The 16644-nt window shown below is 52.6% G+C and overlaps 1 protein-coding gene across 1 annotated transcript in view; it reads left to right on the top strand.

Moving 5' to 3' along the window:
- The window catches only part of AGK (acylglycerol kinase), a 56188-nt gene extending 40890 nt beyond the window's left edge, over positions 1 to 15298 (top strand). Inside the window, exons 10-16 of the mRNA XM_038753092.1 lie at positions 833 to 912; positions 2363 to 2420; positions 6351 to 6498; positions 7593 to 7690; positions 9196 to 9266; positions 13254 to 13338; positions 14613 to 15298. Of these exons, the coding sequence (XP_038609020.1) occupies positions 833 to 912; positions 2363 to 2420; positions 6351 to 6498; positions 7593 to 7690; positions 9196 to 9266; positions 13254 to 13338; positions 14613 to 14750 (678 nt within the window). The 3' untranslated portion in view covers positions 14751 to 15298. The remainder of the gene's footprint in view (positions 1 to 832; positions 913 to 2362; positions 2421 to 6350; positions 6499 to 7592; positions 7691 to 9195; positions 9267 to 13253; positions 13339 to 14612) is intronic.
- The last annotated feature ends 1346 nt before the right edge of the window (positions 15299 to 16644 follow it).

Here is a 16644-nt window from a genome sequence, read left to right as displayed (position 1 = left end):
GGGAGAAGTCTTCTAGACTGTGAGCCCATTGTTGGGTAGGGACCGTCTCTATATGTTGCCAACTTGGACTTCCCGAGCGCTTAGTACAGTGCTCTGCACACAGTAAGTGCTCAATAAATACGATTGAATAAATGAATGAGGAAGTGGGGGATCCTGACTACGATCTGATAGATGAGATCTTGCCAGGCCGTGTGCCGTGGGTCCATCTGTGTAGCTTAGGGCATTTTTGGGGGTGCCCTGATTGCTTGGAAGCATATTCACGCCATCTCATTCAAGATGGCAGCACCCCGGCTGGTGGGCGCCTCGTTGGTAAAGGATAAGACACCGACACGTACCATGTAATCGCTTCTTTGGTCCCATACAGTAAGAATTACCACCCTCGTGTGTGCCGGGACAGCCTGGCATCTGCTAACCAGGGATCAGTTATTGAGAATCAGCGTGGCCTAGGGGATAAAGCAGGGACCCGGGAGCCAGAGGAACTGGGTTCTAATCCCGGCTCTGCCACGTGCCTGCTAAGTGACCTTGGGCAAGTCACTTAACTTCCCTGTGCCTCAGTTTCCTCTACTGCAAAACAGGGACTCAGGACCTGTTCTCCATCTTATTTAGCCTGTGAGCCCCATGAGGGATGGGGACTGTGCCTGACCTGATTAACTCCTCTCTGCCCCAACGTTTAGAACGGTGCCTGACACACAGTAAGCGCTTAACAAATACAGTTTTCTTTTATTTAAAAAGAAAGGCCTGAAGCTGGGCTGGAGGCATACTGGGGAGGGAAGGAAGGAAACCAGGTGCCAGTCTAGGGGTCGGTTTGACTTTGTCCTTCTTTCGGCCGCAGGGAGAAAAGGAGCAGCCCGTGTTCGCCTTGACGGGGCTCAGATGGGGATCCTACAGAGACACAGGTGTCCGCGTTAGCAAGTAAGAGGATGGCATGTGGATCGGTGGGGTCTCTGACCTCAGGAGCGCTCGCCTCCTGAGGAAGCTTTCCCAGGGTGTCATTTTCTCCACGTCACCTGCAGCTTGGGTTTGGTGCCCCATAAACTTGAGCTGTTTTTTTCCCAGGCTCTCCCCCCGTTTCGGTCATTTCAACTCCCTGCCGGTGACCCTCTGGGAGTAAATCAAGGCGGGGCAGTGGTGGGCCAGGCCAGACCGCTCGCCGGGAAGGCAGGAAAGAGTTGACACTCACCCCGGAAGATTTGCCTTTCAGCGCTCGCCAGAAACGGAATCCCCCAGGGGGCTCGAAAAAGCTGGCTTTCCTTCCATCAGACTCCCGAGCCGAAATGGCAATTCCCCGGCCTGCTGGAGTGGAGCGGCAGACCGCAGCGGGTGGTGGAAAGAGAAGGGTGGCTGCAGGGTAGAAATGAGCAGCCTCCGAATGTCTGGATCCCTGTAAGATTGCAAGCTCCTCAAGGGCAAGGACTTAAGTCTCCAAACCCTTCGTACGGACAAGGTGCCACTCACTGTGGCTCTTCATTAGCACTGGAGATGGTGAAAGTCGTGCTGACTTATTTGAGAAGCAGCGTGGCTCAGTGGAAAGAGCCCGGGCTTTGGAGTCAGAGGTCATGGGTTCAATTGTCAGCTGTGTGACTTTGGGCAAGTCACTTAACTTCTCTGTGCCTCAGTTACCTCATCTGTAAAAATGGGGATTAAGACTGTGAGCCCTCCGAGGGACAACCTGATCGTCTTGTAACCTCCCCAGCACTTAGAACAGTGCTTTGCACATAGTAAGCGCTTAATAAATGCCATCATCATTATTATTATTTAAGGATGCTTCTCCCAGGTTCCATTTTTCATCATCATCATCAGATGCCTTGGTGCCATGCTTTATGAATTAGCACCGTTATCTGGAGTACTTAGGAAAAAGAAGCATCCTTAGTAATAATAATAATAAGAAAAAGAATTGTGATTTATATTAAGCACTAACTACGTGCCAAACACGGCACAAAGCACTGGAGTAGATACAAATGAATCAGGGCCGACGCTGTCCCTGTCCCACATAGTATTCACAGTCTAAGTGGAAGGGTGAACGGATATGGAATCCCCATTTTCCAGATGAGGAAATTGAGGCCCAGAGGAATATACTGACTTTTTCAAGGTCACCCAGCAGGTAAGCGGCGGAGCTGGAATGAGAACCCAGGTACTCTGATTCTCAGGCCCATGCTGCTTCTCTCTGTTCCCCTTTTCTTCTTATGCTTCAGGGTCTTTTGGGGACCTAATTGCTTTATCTCCAGGTTCCCGGAAGGTAAGAAGCCCGTCCTAGCTAGGGAAATGTGCCCTCCTGCCACGAGCAGGGCTCCGGACTGGTGAACGCTAACCTGGGAATCATGAACCTTCTCACCTGAGTTTCCTCCGTCTGAATTCTTCCTAGGTACTGGTACCTGGGGCCCCTGAAAACCAAAGCTGCTCACTTTTTCAGCACTCTTAAGGTAAACGAAACTCAGACTGGGCAAAGCCACAATTAGTAGGTCACTGCACTGGATTTTTACGCATGGGTACGTTTGGGATTTCAGGGATGGAGGTGGTGGAAGCAAGGAGCCCACGGTGAGGGGGGTGGAGTCCGGTCAACCCCACCACTTTTTGAGTTGGACTTGTTGGGGCGAAAAGGACCCAAAATGGTGGTTTGTGATCTGTTAGCTCTTTGAAGCCCGGCCCCCGTCCGCTCCCGAAAACACCTATCCCCGCTCTACCCCGACATTTGGAAGGAAAAGTTGATCCCCAGTTGGTGAGGAGTAGCTGATATTATCTCTGGGGGCCACTAGTTTACCTCAGGGAAACCCCACTCGGGTGGGGCCAGAGGCATTCCTTGTAGGCAAACCCACCACTCTTTTAATAATAATGATAATAATAATCATAATGGCATTTATTAAGTGCTTACTAGGTGCAAAGCACTGTTCTAAGCGCTGGGGAGGTTACAAGGTGCTCAGGTTGTCCCACGTGGGGCTCACAATCTTAATCCCCATTTTACAGATGAGGTAACTGAGGCCCAGAGAAGTGAAGTGACTTGCCCAAAGTCACACAGCTGATAGTTGACGGAGTTGGGATAGCTTTTGGGATAGCTTTGCATCCGGGGCAGAGAAACTGAAAGTTATCGGAACGAAATCAGAGAAGAAACAGACCAAGCGGTCCGTCGCTGGATTCTCGGCCCTTGTAGGTTCTCTTCTCTTCTGAGAAGCAGCATGGCTCAGTGGAAAGAGCCCGGGCTTTGGAGTCAGAGGTCATGGGTTCAAATCCCAGCTCTGCCACTTGTCAGCTGTGTGACTTTGGGCAAGTCACTTAACTTCTCTGGGCCTCAGTTACCTCATCTGTAAAAGGGGATGAAGACTGTGAGCTACCCCCATGGGACAACCTGATCACCTTGTAACCTCCCCAGCGCTTAGAACAGGGCTTTGCACATAGTAAGCGCTTAACAAATACTGTCATTATTATTATTATTGTAACCTCCCCAGGGCTTAGAACAGTGCTTTGCACCTAGTTAGCGCTTAATAAACGCCATCATTATTATTACCTGAGGTTCTTCCCCTCCAGTAACCGCATCCTTCCCAGAACAGCCAGGATCAGTGGGGAGGAGGGAGAGAGACAGACACGACGGTTGAGTCCTGCACTTCAGAGCAGTTGGGGTGGCTTTTGATTTATGAGCCAAGCCACCACACAGCAGCCAGCCCATTTAATGCCGACAGCTTGATCTAGTGGAGAAAGCACTGGCCTGGGAGAAGGAAGGCTTCTGTTCGGGCCCCAAATTTACCACCAGGCCCTCGGGTTGACTAGACAAGTGATCTGACCTCGCTCGGCTTGCATTGCTCCGTCTGCGGGGCAACTGGGAGAGAGAGCCCAGAGGCCATCTGGCCGTCACGGTCACCCGACCTCTCACCTGTGGGTTTCGTAAGGTGGGGACCGGTAGAAGGTGCCGTCTTTAGAGACCACCCCGGCTCTCCTGGGCCTCCGCGACCAAGGAGCACCAGGACCATTTCACCGCTTGCCCCGACATGTGGCTTTGCCCGTGGGATTGGTTGTGCTGATGGATGCCCCTCAGGAGGGAATAAAAATCCCGAGGGATGAAATTGGTTAGAGAGTATTGAATTGGGCAGCGGGGTGAGCCAGGATGGGAATTGAATCCAGAGGGACCTTGGGAATTGGAAGCGTCACCTTCAATCAATCAATCAATCAATTGTATTTATTGAGCGCTTACTGTGTGCAGAGCACTGTACTAAAGCGCTTGGGAAGTCCAAGTTGGCAACATATAGAGACAGTCCCTACCCAACAGTGGGCTCACAGTCTAGAAGGGGGGGACAGACAACAAAACAAAACATATAAACCAAATAAAATAAATAGAATAAATATGTAGGATGGAATTCAACAGGGACAAGGGATTGGGTAGAACAGTCAGGGACCCAAAAAACAGCCCCTGCCCAAATGCATGATGGAGAAAGAGTGGGTAGGAACAAAACCAAGGGAGGAAGATTTTTTTGGGGGGGGGGTGGGTGTCTTAGTTGACCCCGAGATGAGTAGGAATTAGTAACGTGTGAGCTGCTCCGAACAACCTTTCAAAGGCAGTAGGACGGACGACAGGTGGGAAGCAAACCTTCTGCTAGACAGTCAATCAATCAATCGTATTTATTGAGCACCTACTGTGTGCAGAGCACTGTACTAAGCGCTTGGGAAGTACAAGTAGGCAACACATAGAGACGGTCCCTACCCAACAGTGGGCTCACAGTCTAGAAGGGGGAGACAGAGAACAAAACAAAACATATTAACAAAATAAAATAAATAGAATAGACATGTACAAGTAAAATCAATAGAGTAATAAATCCGTACAAACATATATACATATATACAGGTGCTGTGGGGAAGGGAAGGAGGTAAGGCGGGGGGGATGGAGAGGGGGAGGGAGGGGGGAGAGGAGCCCAGTCTGCCTGGGTTGGTCCGTGGTGAGAGTTTGGGGCCTGGTGGCAGACACCTTATAAAGGATCCGGCTAAGGGAGGAAATTGAAACGCTTCAAGAGGTGGAAAGGAAGCCTGATGAGGAGAGGTGAAAGGAATTGGGGTGGTGTCACCATCAGGAGGGTGATACGGTAACCCGCTGCTAGTAGAGGGAGAGTGATAGTGGAGGGCACTGGTCGGGATTCATTCATTCATTCATTCAATCGTATTTATTGAGCGCTTACTGTGTGCAGAGCACTGTACTAAGCGCTTGGGAAGTACAAGTTTGCCACATATAGAGACGGTCCCTACCCAACAGCGGGCTCACAGTCTAGAAGGGGGAGACAGACAACAAAACAAGACATAAACCAAATAAAATAAATGGAATAAATATGTACAAGTAAAATAAATAGAGTAATATGTACAAACATATATACATATATACAGGTGCTGTGGGGAGGAGAAGGAGGTAAGGCGGCGGGGGGATGGGGAGGGGGAGTAGGGGGAAAGGAAGGAAGGGGCTTGTGTCCAACAAGAGAGGGTGGGAGCAGGAGAGGGATTGGCTAGGCGGAAGGATGGGTTTCTTGGCAGCCAAGTGCAGAGACTGAGATGTTTAAGAAGAGCCCTCCACCCATCCCAGGTGGTCTTGAGCCCTAATCCTGGGTATAATAATAACGAAAATAACATTTGTGGTATTTGTTAAGCACTTACTACGTGCTGGGGTAGATAAAAGATAATCAAGTCCCACATAGAAGCTCACAGTCTAAGTAAGAGGGAGAACGGGTATTGAACCCCCCCTTTTGCAGATGAGGGAACTGAGGCACGGAGGAGTTAAGTGACTTGCCCAAGGTCACACAACAGGTACATTGAGAAGCTGGGATTAGAGCCAAAGTCATCTGACTCCCAAGCCCTTGCTCTCTCCGCTAGGCCATGCGTAGCAAGGCGAGAGTTTCTGCTTTCTTCTGGAAATCATCTTTAATGGTATATTGAGCGATTACTGTGCTCAGAGCACTGTACTAAGTGCTTGGGATGATGATGATGATGATGGCATGTATTAAGCGCTTACTATGTGCAAAGCACTGTTCTGAGCGCTGGGGAGGTTACAAGGTGATCAGGTTGTCCCTCGGGGGGCTCACAGTCTTAATCCCCATTTTCCAGATGAGGGAACTGAGGCCCAGAGAAGTGAAGTGACTTGCCCGAAGTCACACAGCTGACCATTGGCGGAGCCGGGATTTGAACCCATGACCCCTGACTCCAAAGCCCAGGCTCTTTCCACTGAGCCACGCTGGGAGAGTACAGTACAACAGAGTTGGTAGCCCACATCGGGCTTACAGTCTAGAGAGAACTGAATGACTGAAGGAGCATCTGTTCCGATACTCCCAAGCGGGTGGAGGTCTCTGACCAGCGTCTAAACCTTCTCCTCTCTTTTGGGAGACAAGGAGTGGCCCCAGGTGCATCAGGCCTCCATCCTGTACACGGGGCCAACCGAGAGACCCCCGGAGGAGCCGGAAGAGAGGCCCCCCCGACCTGCCTTATACCGCAGGCTATACCGAAGGCTGACCTCGTATTGGACGCGCCCTCAGACTGGTGAGCAGTTAGAACAATCGCCGGGGGGTTCGCGAAGCGCTCGCTCTAGGTTAAGCCACACTACCAGCACTGGGGTAGATACTGGATAGAAATGGGATAATCAGGTCATTGTGGGCAGGGAACGGGTCTGTTATATTGATTCATTCATTCATTCAATCGTATTTATTGAGCACTTACTGTGTGCAGAGCACTGTACTAAGCGCTTGGGAAGTACAAGTCAGCAACATATAGAAACAGTCCCTACCCAACAACGGGCTAGAAGGGGGAGACAGACAACAAAACAACACGTAGACAGGTGTTAAAATCGTCAGAACAAATAGAATTAAAGCTCTATGCACATCATTAACAAAATAGAATAATCAATCAATCGTATTTATTGAGCGCTTACTGTGTGCAGAGCACTGTACTAAGCGTTTAATACATTGTGCTCTCCCAAGCCCTTAGCCTGGTGCTCTGGACGCAGTCTCTATCCTACATGGGGAGTACAGTCTTAACAGGGAGGGAGAACCCGCTTTATGGATGAGGACCAGTGAAGTGACTTGCACAAGGTCACTCCGCAGGCTAGTGAGGGAGTTGGGATGAGAACCCAAATCCCCTGGCTTCCAGGCTTGGGCTCTTTCCATTAGGCTACGCTGCTTCCCAAGGGAGGAGTTCGAAGCCCTGTTGTGGAAAGGACTGCCACAACTTTGAGGAGAGAAATAGAGCCCGCAAGTCCCCGAAAGGATTTACCAGAGGTCATTTCAGCCATCCTCCTGCCTCCTAATGAAAATGGCATCCGGGCCACCCAGAGTTCTCCTTCCCACCCCCTGGGCAGAGAGTTTTAGGGGCAGAGGGGGAGTTTCCGCTCCTCGTTCCCTGCTCCATCTTGTTGCCAATGGGACTCTCTCAGGGATAAGGCTCCCGCTCTGCGCCCTGCTGCCTCCGTGGTCTTCGGCGAGGGGTGGGAAGTGAGTCGAGCTGAAGGAGGGGAGGAGCAGCAAAAAACAGCATGGAAAAAGCAGAAGAACTGAGCAGCTGGCAGCACCGGACACTTGTGTTTGTAGCAGAGGGGCACCGGTGGGGGAAATTGACCCGTGCTTAATGCATTTCCACAGCCATCTCCCGGGAAGTGACCCCAGAGGCCTGGGAGGAAGTAGCGCTGTCCACCATCGAGCTGTCCATCACGACGCAGAACAGTCGGCTTGATCCGTTGGTAAGAGGGCCATCTACGCACCCACTTCATCTTCCTTCAAGCGTTCCGGCCTGCGAGGGAGAAGGGAGGGTAGATGGGTTGGGTCGGAGGGGCGAAGGGGCTGGGAGAGGCGGTGTTTGTCCTCTCTGGCTACTGCGCAGGGGAGGGGGGTGTGTGGGGGTGAGAGACAGAGAGAGAGAGAGCGCACACCCTTGGTCTTCGACTTGCTAACGTGATGCTTGTAGCCGCTTTCCCGAAAAGCTGCCCGGTCTAAGGATGCATCCATTTTTGGCTTCCCTGTCCAGGTCACTTCCACTTAGTTTCTCCACCTCCCGTTTATTCGGGATGCCTCGGGACCAACCCTTGCTTCATCAACTTGTACTTCCCAAGCGCTTAGTCCAGTTCTTCACACAGTAAGCGCTCAATAAATACGATTGAATGAATTCCTGTGGCCCTCCTGACATGTCGTCCTCCCTGACTTGTTGATTGGGGCTGGCTTTGAGGGTCCGTAGGCAAGGAGGCATTAAGCATATGGACTTAATCATGGGCTCCTGGACCGACAGCCAGGGGCTGGGCTCCCTTCTGCCCTAATAATAATAATAATAATGACATTTATTAAGCACTTACTATGTGCCAAGCACTGTTCTAAGCGCTGGGGTAGATACAAGGTAACCAAGTTGTCCCACGTGGGGCTCACAGACGTAATCCCCATTTTCCAGATAGTCATCACATTTGTGAAGCGCTTATTATGGCCAAACACTGTACCGACCGCTGGGGTAGATGCAGTCGATCAGTGGTATTTATGAAGTCTTACCACGTTTAGAGCACTGTACTAAGCATTTGGGGAGAGTTTAGTGCCACGGAGTTGGTAGGCACGTTCCCTGCCCACAGTGAGCTTACAGCTTAGAGGGGGAGGCAGACGTTAATATAAATAAATCCATGATAAGCAGATTGGACCCAGCCCCTGCCCACAGGGGGCTTGTAATCTAAGTAGAAGGGAGAACAGGTATTGTTCTCCCTGCTGTTCCCTCTCTCCTCTCCCCTTCTCCCTTTCCTCTGGGTCCTCTCCCCCCTTTTCCTCTCTCTCTCCCTCTCCCCTTTCTTCTTTCCCCCTCCCTTTTTCTTTTCCCTCCCTTTCTTTCTCTTCTCCCCTTTCTTCTCTCTCCCAACCCTTCTTTCTCCTCTCCCATCTCTCCTCTCTTCTGCAGCTTTCTCTGGCTTCCTGCAATCTCCATTTTCTCTTGCTCTCCCCTGGAAGTCAAAGTACTGCCCCCACGTTCACTGGCTTCTCAGAAGAACTAAGCAGAGTGGGAGGGGACATTTTGCCACCTGAGACAGGCCCCCATTTGATACTTAAGCGCTTAGTACAGTGCTCTGCACACAGTAAGCACTCAATAAATACGATTGAATTGAATGAATGAATACTTCCAAAGGCCAAACCCCGAGGCCCTCTGGGCTGGGGGCCAACTGCCCCTCTGTTCCCGTGGCCGGCTACTAATTCAAGCTTTCCCGGATCCCTTCTCCAGCGCACTGAAGACTCCATGAATATTTGCATTGAGCCGGGCACCATCAGCAAAGGAGACTTTGTCAGCATGGGGTGAGTGCGGTGGCTATGGTGGTAGGGGCCCCTCCACGGGGTGGGCGAGCGGAGGTGTGACTTTCCTGTTCTGGGTCCCCCGGGGCTCATGGGAACTGGAATCGAGGGCAGGCGGAGGGGGTCCGGTTTGAAAGGCGACGAGAGGTAAGCGATGCGGCCCCCAGCGCGGAGGTCCGGGAGAGCGGGCAACACATAATAATAATAATAGTGGTATTTGTTAAGCGCTTACTATGTGCAAAGCACTGTTCTAAGCACTGAGGGGATACAAGGTGGTCAGGTTATCCCACGTGGGGCTCGCAGTCTTAATCCCCATTTTACAGATGAGGAAACTGAGTCACAGAGCAGTGAAGTGACTTGCCCAAAGTCACCCAGCTGACAATTGGCGGAGTGGGATTTGAACCCATGACCTCCGACTCCAAAGCCCGGGCTCTTTCCACTGAGCCATGCTGCTTCTCTACACATGACCACCCGCAGTTCGGCTTGTGTCCTTGGGCCAGCCGGGGCACAGCTAGACCCCCCGGGGCTCCGCGTTTTTTGCCCCGAGGCTTTCGAACGGGAGCCGGGAGGGGTGAACGAAAAGACCGCTGCCCCTGGGTGCCGGACGATACGTCTCCCCGGCTTTCCCCTCCTCACCCCTCCTCGGTGGGGTCAAGCCTGTGAGTTCCAGCTTGGGTTAAGCCCCACCTTGCCCTGCCCCTGCGGCCCATCTCCAACTCCTCCTTAGACAGGGTCTTCCCTCTCCTGGTGTCCCCCATCCCCACAGCCCCGGGCAGGCCGTCACCTCTCTCCCTGGTGTTTCTCTGATCACAGGACTCCCTCTCCTGCGACTCAAGGGAAAGGGTCAGGGATTTTGGCCATAGGGGCAGCGGCCTTACTTCGTTCATTCAATCAATCAATCAATCGTATTTCCTCCCTTCAAAGCCCTACTGAGAGCTCACCTCCTCCAGGAGGCCTTCCCAGACTGAGTCCCCTCCTTCCTCTCCCCCTTCCCCCCACCCTACCTCCTTCCCCTCCCCACAGCACCTGTATATATGTTCGGACAGGTTGATTACTCTATTTTACTTGTACATATTTACTATTCTATTTTTCTATTTTGTTAATCTGTTTTGTTTCGTCGTCTGTCTTCCCCTTCTAGACTGTGAGCCCGCTGTTGGGTAGGGACCGTCACTATATGCTGCCGACTTGTAGTACAGTGCTCTGCACACAGTAAGCACTCAATAAATATGATTGAATGAATGAATGAATTTATTGAGCGCCTACTGTGTGCAGAGCACTGTACTAAGCACAAGTCCAAGTTGGCAGCATATAGAGACGGTCCCTACCCTCAGTGTAGAAGGGGGAGACAGACAACAAAACAAAATGTGGAGACAGGTGTCAATACCATCAGAATAAATAGAAGTATAGCTGTATAATAATAATAATAATAATGGCATTTATTAAGCGCTTACTATGTGCAAGTACAGTGCAAGTGCTTAGTACAGTGCTCTGCACACAGTAAGCGCTCAATAAATACGATTGATCGCAAAGCACTGTTGTAAGTGCTGGGGAGGTTACAAGGTGATCAGGTTGTCCCATGGGGGGCTCACAATCTTAATCCCCATTTTCCAGATGAGGTAACTGAGGCCCAGAGAAGTGAAGTGACTTGCCCAAAGTCACACAGCTGCCAATTGGCGGAGCCGGGATTTGAACCCCTGACCTCTGACTCCAAAGCCCGGGCTCTTTCCTCTGAGCCACGCTGCTTCTCTTAGAGCTGGGGGGCACTTCCATACAGTCAGTCTTTGCCCTGCTGGCAGCTGTAGCTGGTTGGCACTCAACCAGCCAGTGGTATTTATTGAATGCCTTAAGGGAGCTGAGCACTGGGCTAAACTCTTGGGAGAGTACAGTAGAACTACCGAAGAACCTATAATCCAGCGTGGAGGAAGCCACTAAAATAATTATAGTATCGAAGTGGTTACTGTGTGTCAAACACTGTTCTTAATCCTGTAGGTAGAGACAAGTTAATCAGGTCAGACACAATCCCCGTCCCACGTGGGGCTCTCAGTCTAAATTAAGTAGGAGGAAGAAGGAAAGGGGCCAAGACGTGAGCTACTGCTTAAAAACAAGGACGGCCATAGGTAGATGTAAGTGCTTGGCGCAGAAATGCTGGAGTGGAAATTGAGCGGCGGGAGATGAAAAATTAACGGGGCCTCCAAGCTGATCCTCAAGAGTCCGTCGCTGCTGGCCGTCATCTCTGATATCCCAGGGGAAGGGAGAGAGTGAGGGAAAAGAGAGCGGAGTTCACCTTTCATTCATTCAACCCTTCAATCGTATTTATTGAGCGCTGACTGTGTGCAGAGCACTGGACTAAGCGCTTGGGAAGTCCAAGTTGGCAACGTATAGAGATGGTCCCTACCCAACAGCGGGCTCACAGTCTAGAAGGGGAAGACAGACAACAAAACAAAACATGTTGACAAAATAAAATAAATAGAATAAATAGGTACAAATAAAATAGAGTAATAAATATGTACAAACACATATATATATATACACATATATATATATAAACACATGTATATATATATATACAGGTGCTGTGGGGAGGGGAAGGAGGTAATGCGGGGGGATGGGGAGGGGGAGGAGGGGGAGAGGAAGGAGGGGGCTCAGTGTAAGAAGGCGTCCTGGAGGAGGTGAACTCTAAGTAGGGCTTTGAAGGGAGGAAGAGAGCTAGCTTGGTGGATGTGCGGAGGGAGGGCATTCCAGGCCAGGGGGAAGACATGGGCCAGGGGTCATTCATTCATTCATTCAATTGTATTTATTGAGTGCCTACTGTGTGCAGAGCACTGTACTAAGCGCTTGGGAAGTCCAAGTTGGCAACATATAGAGACGGTCCCTACCCAACAGTGGGCTCACAGTCTAGAAGGGGGAGACAGAGAACAAAACAAAACATATTAACAAAATAAAATAGAATATGTGCAAGTAAAATAAATAGAGTAATAAATACGTAAAACCATATATACAGGTGCTGTGGGGAAGGGAAGGAGGTAAGGCGGGGGGGTGGAGATGGGGAGGAGGGGGAGAGGAAGGAGGGGGCTGAGTGTGGGAAGGCCTCCTGGAGGAGGTGAGCTCTCAGTAGGGCCTTGAAGGGAGGAAGAGAGCTAGCTTGGCGGATGGGCAGAGGGAGGGCATTCCGGGCCCGGGGGAGGACGGGGGCCGGGGGTAGATGGCGGGACAGGTGAGAACGAGGCCTAACGGTGAGGAGGTGAGCGGCAGAGGAGCGGAGGGGGCGGGCTGGGCTGGAGAAGGAGAGAAGGGAGGTGAGGTAGGAGGGGGTGAGGGGATGGACAGCCTTGAAGCCAAGGGTGAGGAGTTTTTGCCTGATGCGTAGGTTGATTGGTAGCCACTGGAGATTTTTGAGGGGAGTAACATGCCCAGAGCGTTTCTGCACAAAGACGATTCGGGCAGCGGCGTGAAGGATGGATTGAAGTGGGGAGAGACAGGAGGATGGGAGATCAGAGAGGAGGCTGATTCACCTCTCATTGAATGTGACGTGGAAAAGGCGGCGGCGGGAGCCTCAGCCCCATCCACAGGGAGCACGGACAAACACCGTCCCTCGTTGCACTGTCGGGTTTGTCGTTGACGGACCTTCTTCCCAAACAGCCACGCCTTCCTGATGGGCACGCGTCCGGCTGGTCTGCCTTCCAGCTGGGATGCAACTTGGTCTGAGACTTTGCTGTACTGTGCCCTTACAACCCCAGGGGACATTGCCAACAAATGAGGTGGTGGGCAACTTGGTGTGGATCTTTGGAGCTTAGTACGGTGCTCTGCACACAGTAAGCACTCAATAAATACAATTGAATGAATTGAATGAATGGAGGCATCAACGACAGGGCTCGAAGCAAATGGTTGGGGATGAGGGGCCATCCCGGCCCCCAGTCGGCTTCTGGCAACGGGTTCGGGGAGCCCGGCCCGGAAATCTCCCCGCCGATGACTTTCCTTTCTGATCAACAGGAGTCAGAAGATGAGGGATCCCCAGCTGTGCCCTGAAGGAACGCAGTTCCTGCAAGCCAGCAGGTGCACGCTGCTCCTTCCTGAGGTGAGAGACTGGAGGCCGCAGGGTCGGGAAGCCCCTTCCAGAGCCCGGAGGCGTGCCCAGGAAGTTTGCAGGTCCAAACCCCGAACGCGGCCGGCCGGCCGGCCGTCTAATCCAGGCTCACGGGGCGACTGGCCCACGCCAAGGAAGCGGGAACTCCCTTAGCAGATGGTGGTCTGGGGCCAGCCTGAGGGCCTTTCCCTTCCTAGAGTTCCGCTTTCAAGGATTGCTTTTCTTCAGAAAACATCACTTCCCCATCCTGACAGGGAGGTGCCCGTTTACTCTGTGAGAGAACCAGACCTTAGAGCTGCAGGAGATCCAGGATCAGGGCAGCCCCTGTCCGATCCAGTAGCCGGGGGGTGGTTCTCGCCGCAGATAATGCCGGCGAAGATAGTGGAGTCCCCTTTCCCGGCCCTCCCCAAGAGTGGCGGGCAGGGGCAGGGAAGATAATAATAATAATGGCATTTATTAAGCGCTTACTTTGTGCAAAGCACTGTTCTAAGCGCTGGAGAGGTTACAGGGTGATCAGGTTGTCCCGCGGGGGGCTTACAGTCTTAATAGAGAGGCAGCGTGGCTCAATGGAAAGAGCGCACGCTTGGGAGTCAGAGGTCGTGGGTTCTAATCCCAGCTCTGCCACTTACCAGCTGTGTGACTTTGGGCACGTCACTTCACTTCTCTGGGCCTCAGTGACCTCATCTGGAAAATGGGGATTAAGACTGTGAGCCCCATGTGGGACAACCTGATGACCTTGTATCTCCCCCAGTGCTTAGAACAGTGCTTGGCACATAGTAAGCGCTTAACAAATACCCAAATTGTTATTATTGTTATTATTAATGCCCATTTTACAGATGAGGTACAGATTTTACAGTCTTCTAGACTGTAAGCCCACTGTTGGGTAGGGACCGTCTCTATATGTTGCCAGCTTGTACTTCCCAAGCGCTTAGTACAGTGCTCTGCACACAGTAAGTGCTCAATAAATACGATTGAATGAATGAATGAGGTAACTGAGGCCTAGAGAAGTGAAGTGACTTGCCCAGAGTCACCCAGCTGACAAGTGGCGGAGCCGGGATTTGAACCCCATGACCTCTGACTCCAAAGGCCGGGCTCTTTCCACTGAGCCACGGAAGATGTAAGGGAGTCGGCGGGGGTTACCCCCGCCAGGCAAAGATGCCGTAACATTACCAGGCAACTAACGAGCCTGGCCCAGTACAGGAGTCCGAGGGTGGCGTGAGCCGGTCTTGCCGGCATTCTGCCCCTGCCTCCGTCTCCCTTCGCAGGGCACAGAGGGCTCATTCAGCATCGATACCGAGGAGTACGAAGCCATGCCGGTGGAGGTGAGACTGCTGCCCAGGAAGCTGCGCTTTTTTTGTGACCCCACGATCCGCGCCCGGCTGCTCCAGCCCACGGCCCAGTGAGGACTCCCGCGAGGAGTTCGAGAGGTGCCCTTCTGCTCGCCCGGGGTCCCATCCGTGTGGTCCCGGCGCTCTGGGGCACAACCAGGCCCGAGGCCCAAAGAACCTAAGCCAGGGTAGGAACTTCACTGGATTCTTGCTGGCATCCACAGCCGAGGCCCTCCCTCCTCTCTGCTGTGTAGTGCTATCAAGGGGGACTCCAGCCTCCTGGTGGGGTGGGCCACCTCCATTAAAGCCGGCCCCCGCTCTGGATCGAGAACCCGAGGTTTTCGGGGAGGCCGGATCTCATCCACAACAGTGGCCCGTTGAGGTGGGTTACTTTTTCCAGCCATGTCTACCGGGGCCCGCGAGATCTGTGGCGGCTTCTTGGGCCGATCACCCCTCGGACTTGTTTACGGGAGGTTGCATTTCTATTATCGCGTTTAAGGGAGAAAGGGACCATTTCCACACCCACCCCATAGCTCCCCAATATCTGTAAGTCTTGTTCCTGCAACCTCTAACTGGAGGGTCAGTTTCCTAGACAGTGGGCAGCTCCCTGCTCCCAAAGTCAGTCATTCGTATTGATTGCTAACTGTGTGCAGAGCACTGTACTAAGCGCTTGGGAGAGTACATGCATTCCCTGCCCTCCCGAGACCCAGGAGCCTTTGAAAAAAGTAGCCTTAGTCACATGAAAAAGCAGCGCTTGCTGGTTTCCTGTCTCTCCCCAATCCTCTAAATTGTGCTAACAACCTTGTTCCCCATCATTGGCCATCCCGTGGTTTTCCCCACCCCACATTAGGAACGGTCCCTCCTCACCCCCAGCAGCAAGCAAGAGGACAGCGGTGGTTTAGTTTGGACAGGGTTTATTTAAAGAATCTGGTCCCAAGCAGAATAATCACAGTCAATACCTTTCGGATCAGTAGTTCACCTCGGGCCGGGGCATCCCCGGGATCACTGTCCCCTCGGGTGACGCTTCCAGCCCTAGAAGGCGCGTGGTCCCACCTCCACTCCACTGGCCGCGGACACTCCACGCGACACGGCCACGGTGTCCGGCTCCCCGCGGCCTTCTCCCGGACCGGGCCCCGGAAAGCCTCTCCCATCCGCCCGGCCCCGTCGTGGTTGGATACAAAAATAAACCTCCCATCTCACGTAAGAAAAAAACGGACTTCATTCCCAAGTCCCGCACTCCTTGCCCCCACCCGACTGCTTACAAATCCGTCAGCACTGTAGAACAAACGTACTCTGTCGCATGTCATAGTAAAAATACAGAACGAGATTTTTGCTTTAAAAAAATCACATTATCTGGGCGGGGCGGGGGGAAAGAGCACGGAGGCCAGAGCGGGTCCAGGCCGAGGGAGGCAGAAATGGCCCATTTGGCCACCTGGCTCCAGTCCTATTGCCCTTTCGCTGCAGCGGAGGCCGCGGCTTCGGTGATAGGTGTCCGTCAGACCATGCTCTGCCCCTCGAGGCTCAGTCCAAGGCTGGTGCTTTTCTCCTTGCCCCCCATTCTCAGACTTGATCCTGGGGCAGAGGGGCGTGGGTGGAGAACGGGATCTCCGGTGCGTGATCAGCCTTCAGGACGTGGAGACGCACCCTCTTCAAATACTCCTTCAAAAAGGGTCCCCGACTCCAGTGACCGAGCCCCTTCCCGGCGTGCTGACGGCTTCGCAGGCAAGAGGGCTTGAGGGGGCTGATGGGATTAGAAATGAGGCAGGGACAGGCGAGGAGGGGCTACCGGGATCAGGATGGGGTTAGACACTAGATGGGGACGGGTTACTGGGATCGGCGTGGGAGCAGAGGACAGGTGGGATAGAAGGGAAGGGAGTTAGATACCAGATAAGGGGCAGGCAGTGATGGGATATCAGAGCCAGACCTTGGTGCCTGGGAGAAGGGTCGGGGGGTGGGCTGGGGTGGTCCT

The sequence above is a fragment of the Tachyglossus aculeatus genome, chromosome 10, assembly GCF_015852505.1.
Source record: "Tachyglossus aculeatus isolate mTacAcu1 chromosome 10, mTacAcu1.pri, whole genome shotgun sequence".
Classification (NCBI taxonomy): Eukaryota; Metazoa; Chordata; class Mammalia; order Monotremata; family Tachyglossidae; genus Tachyglossus; species Tachyglossus aculeatus.
This window is presented reverse-complemented; position numbering and strand designations above follow the sequence as displayed.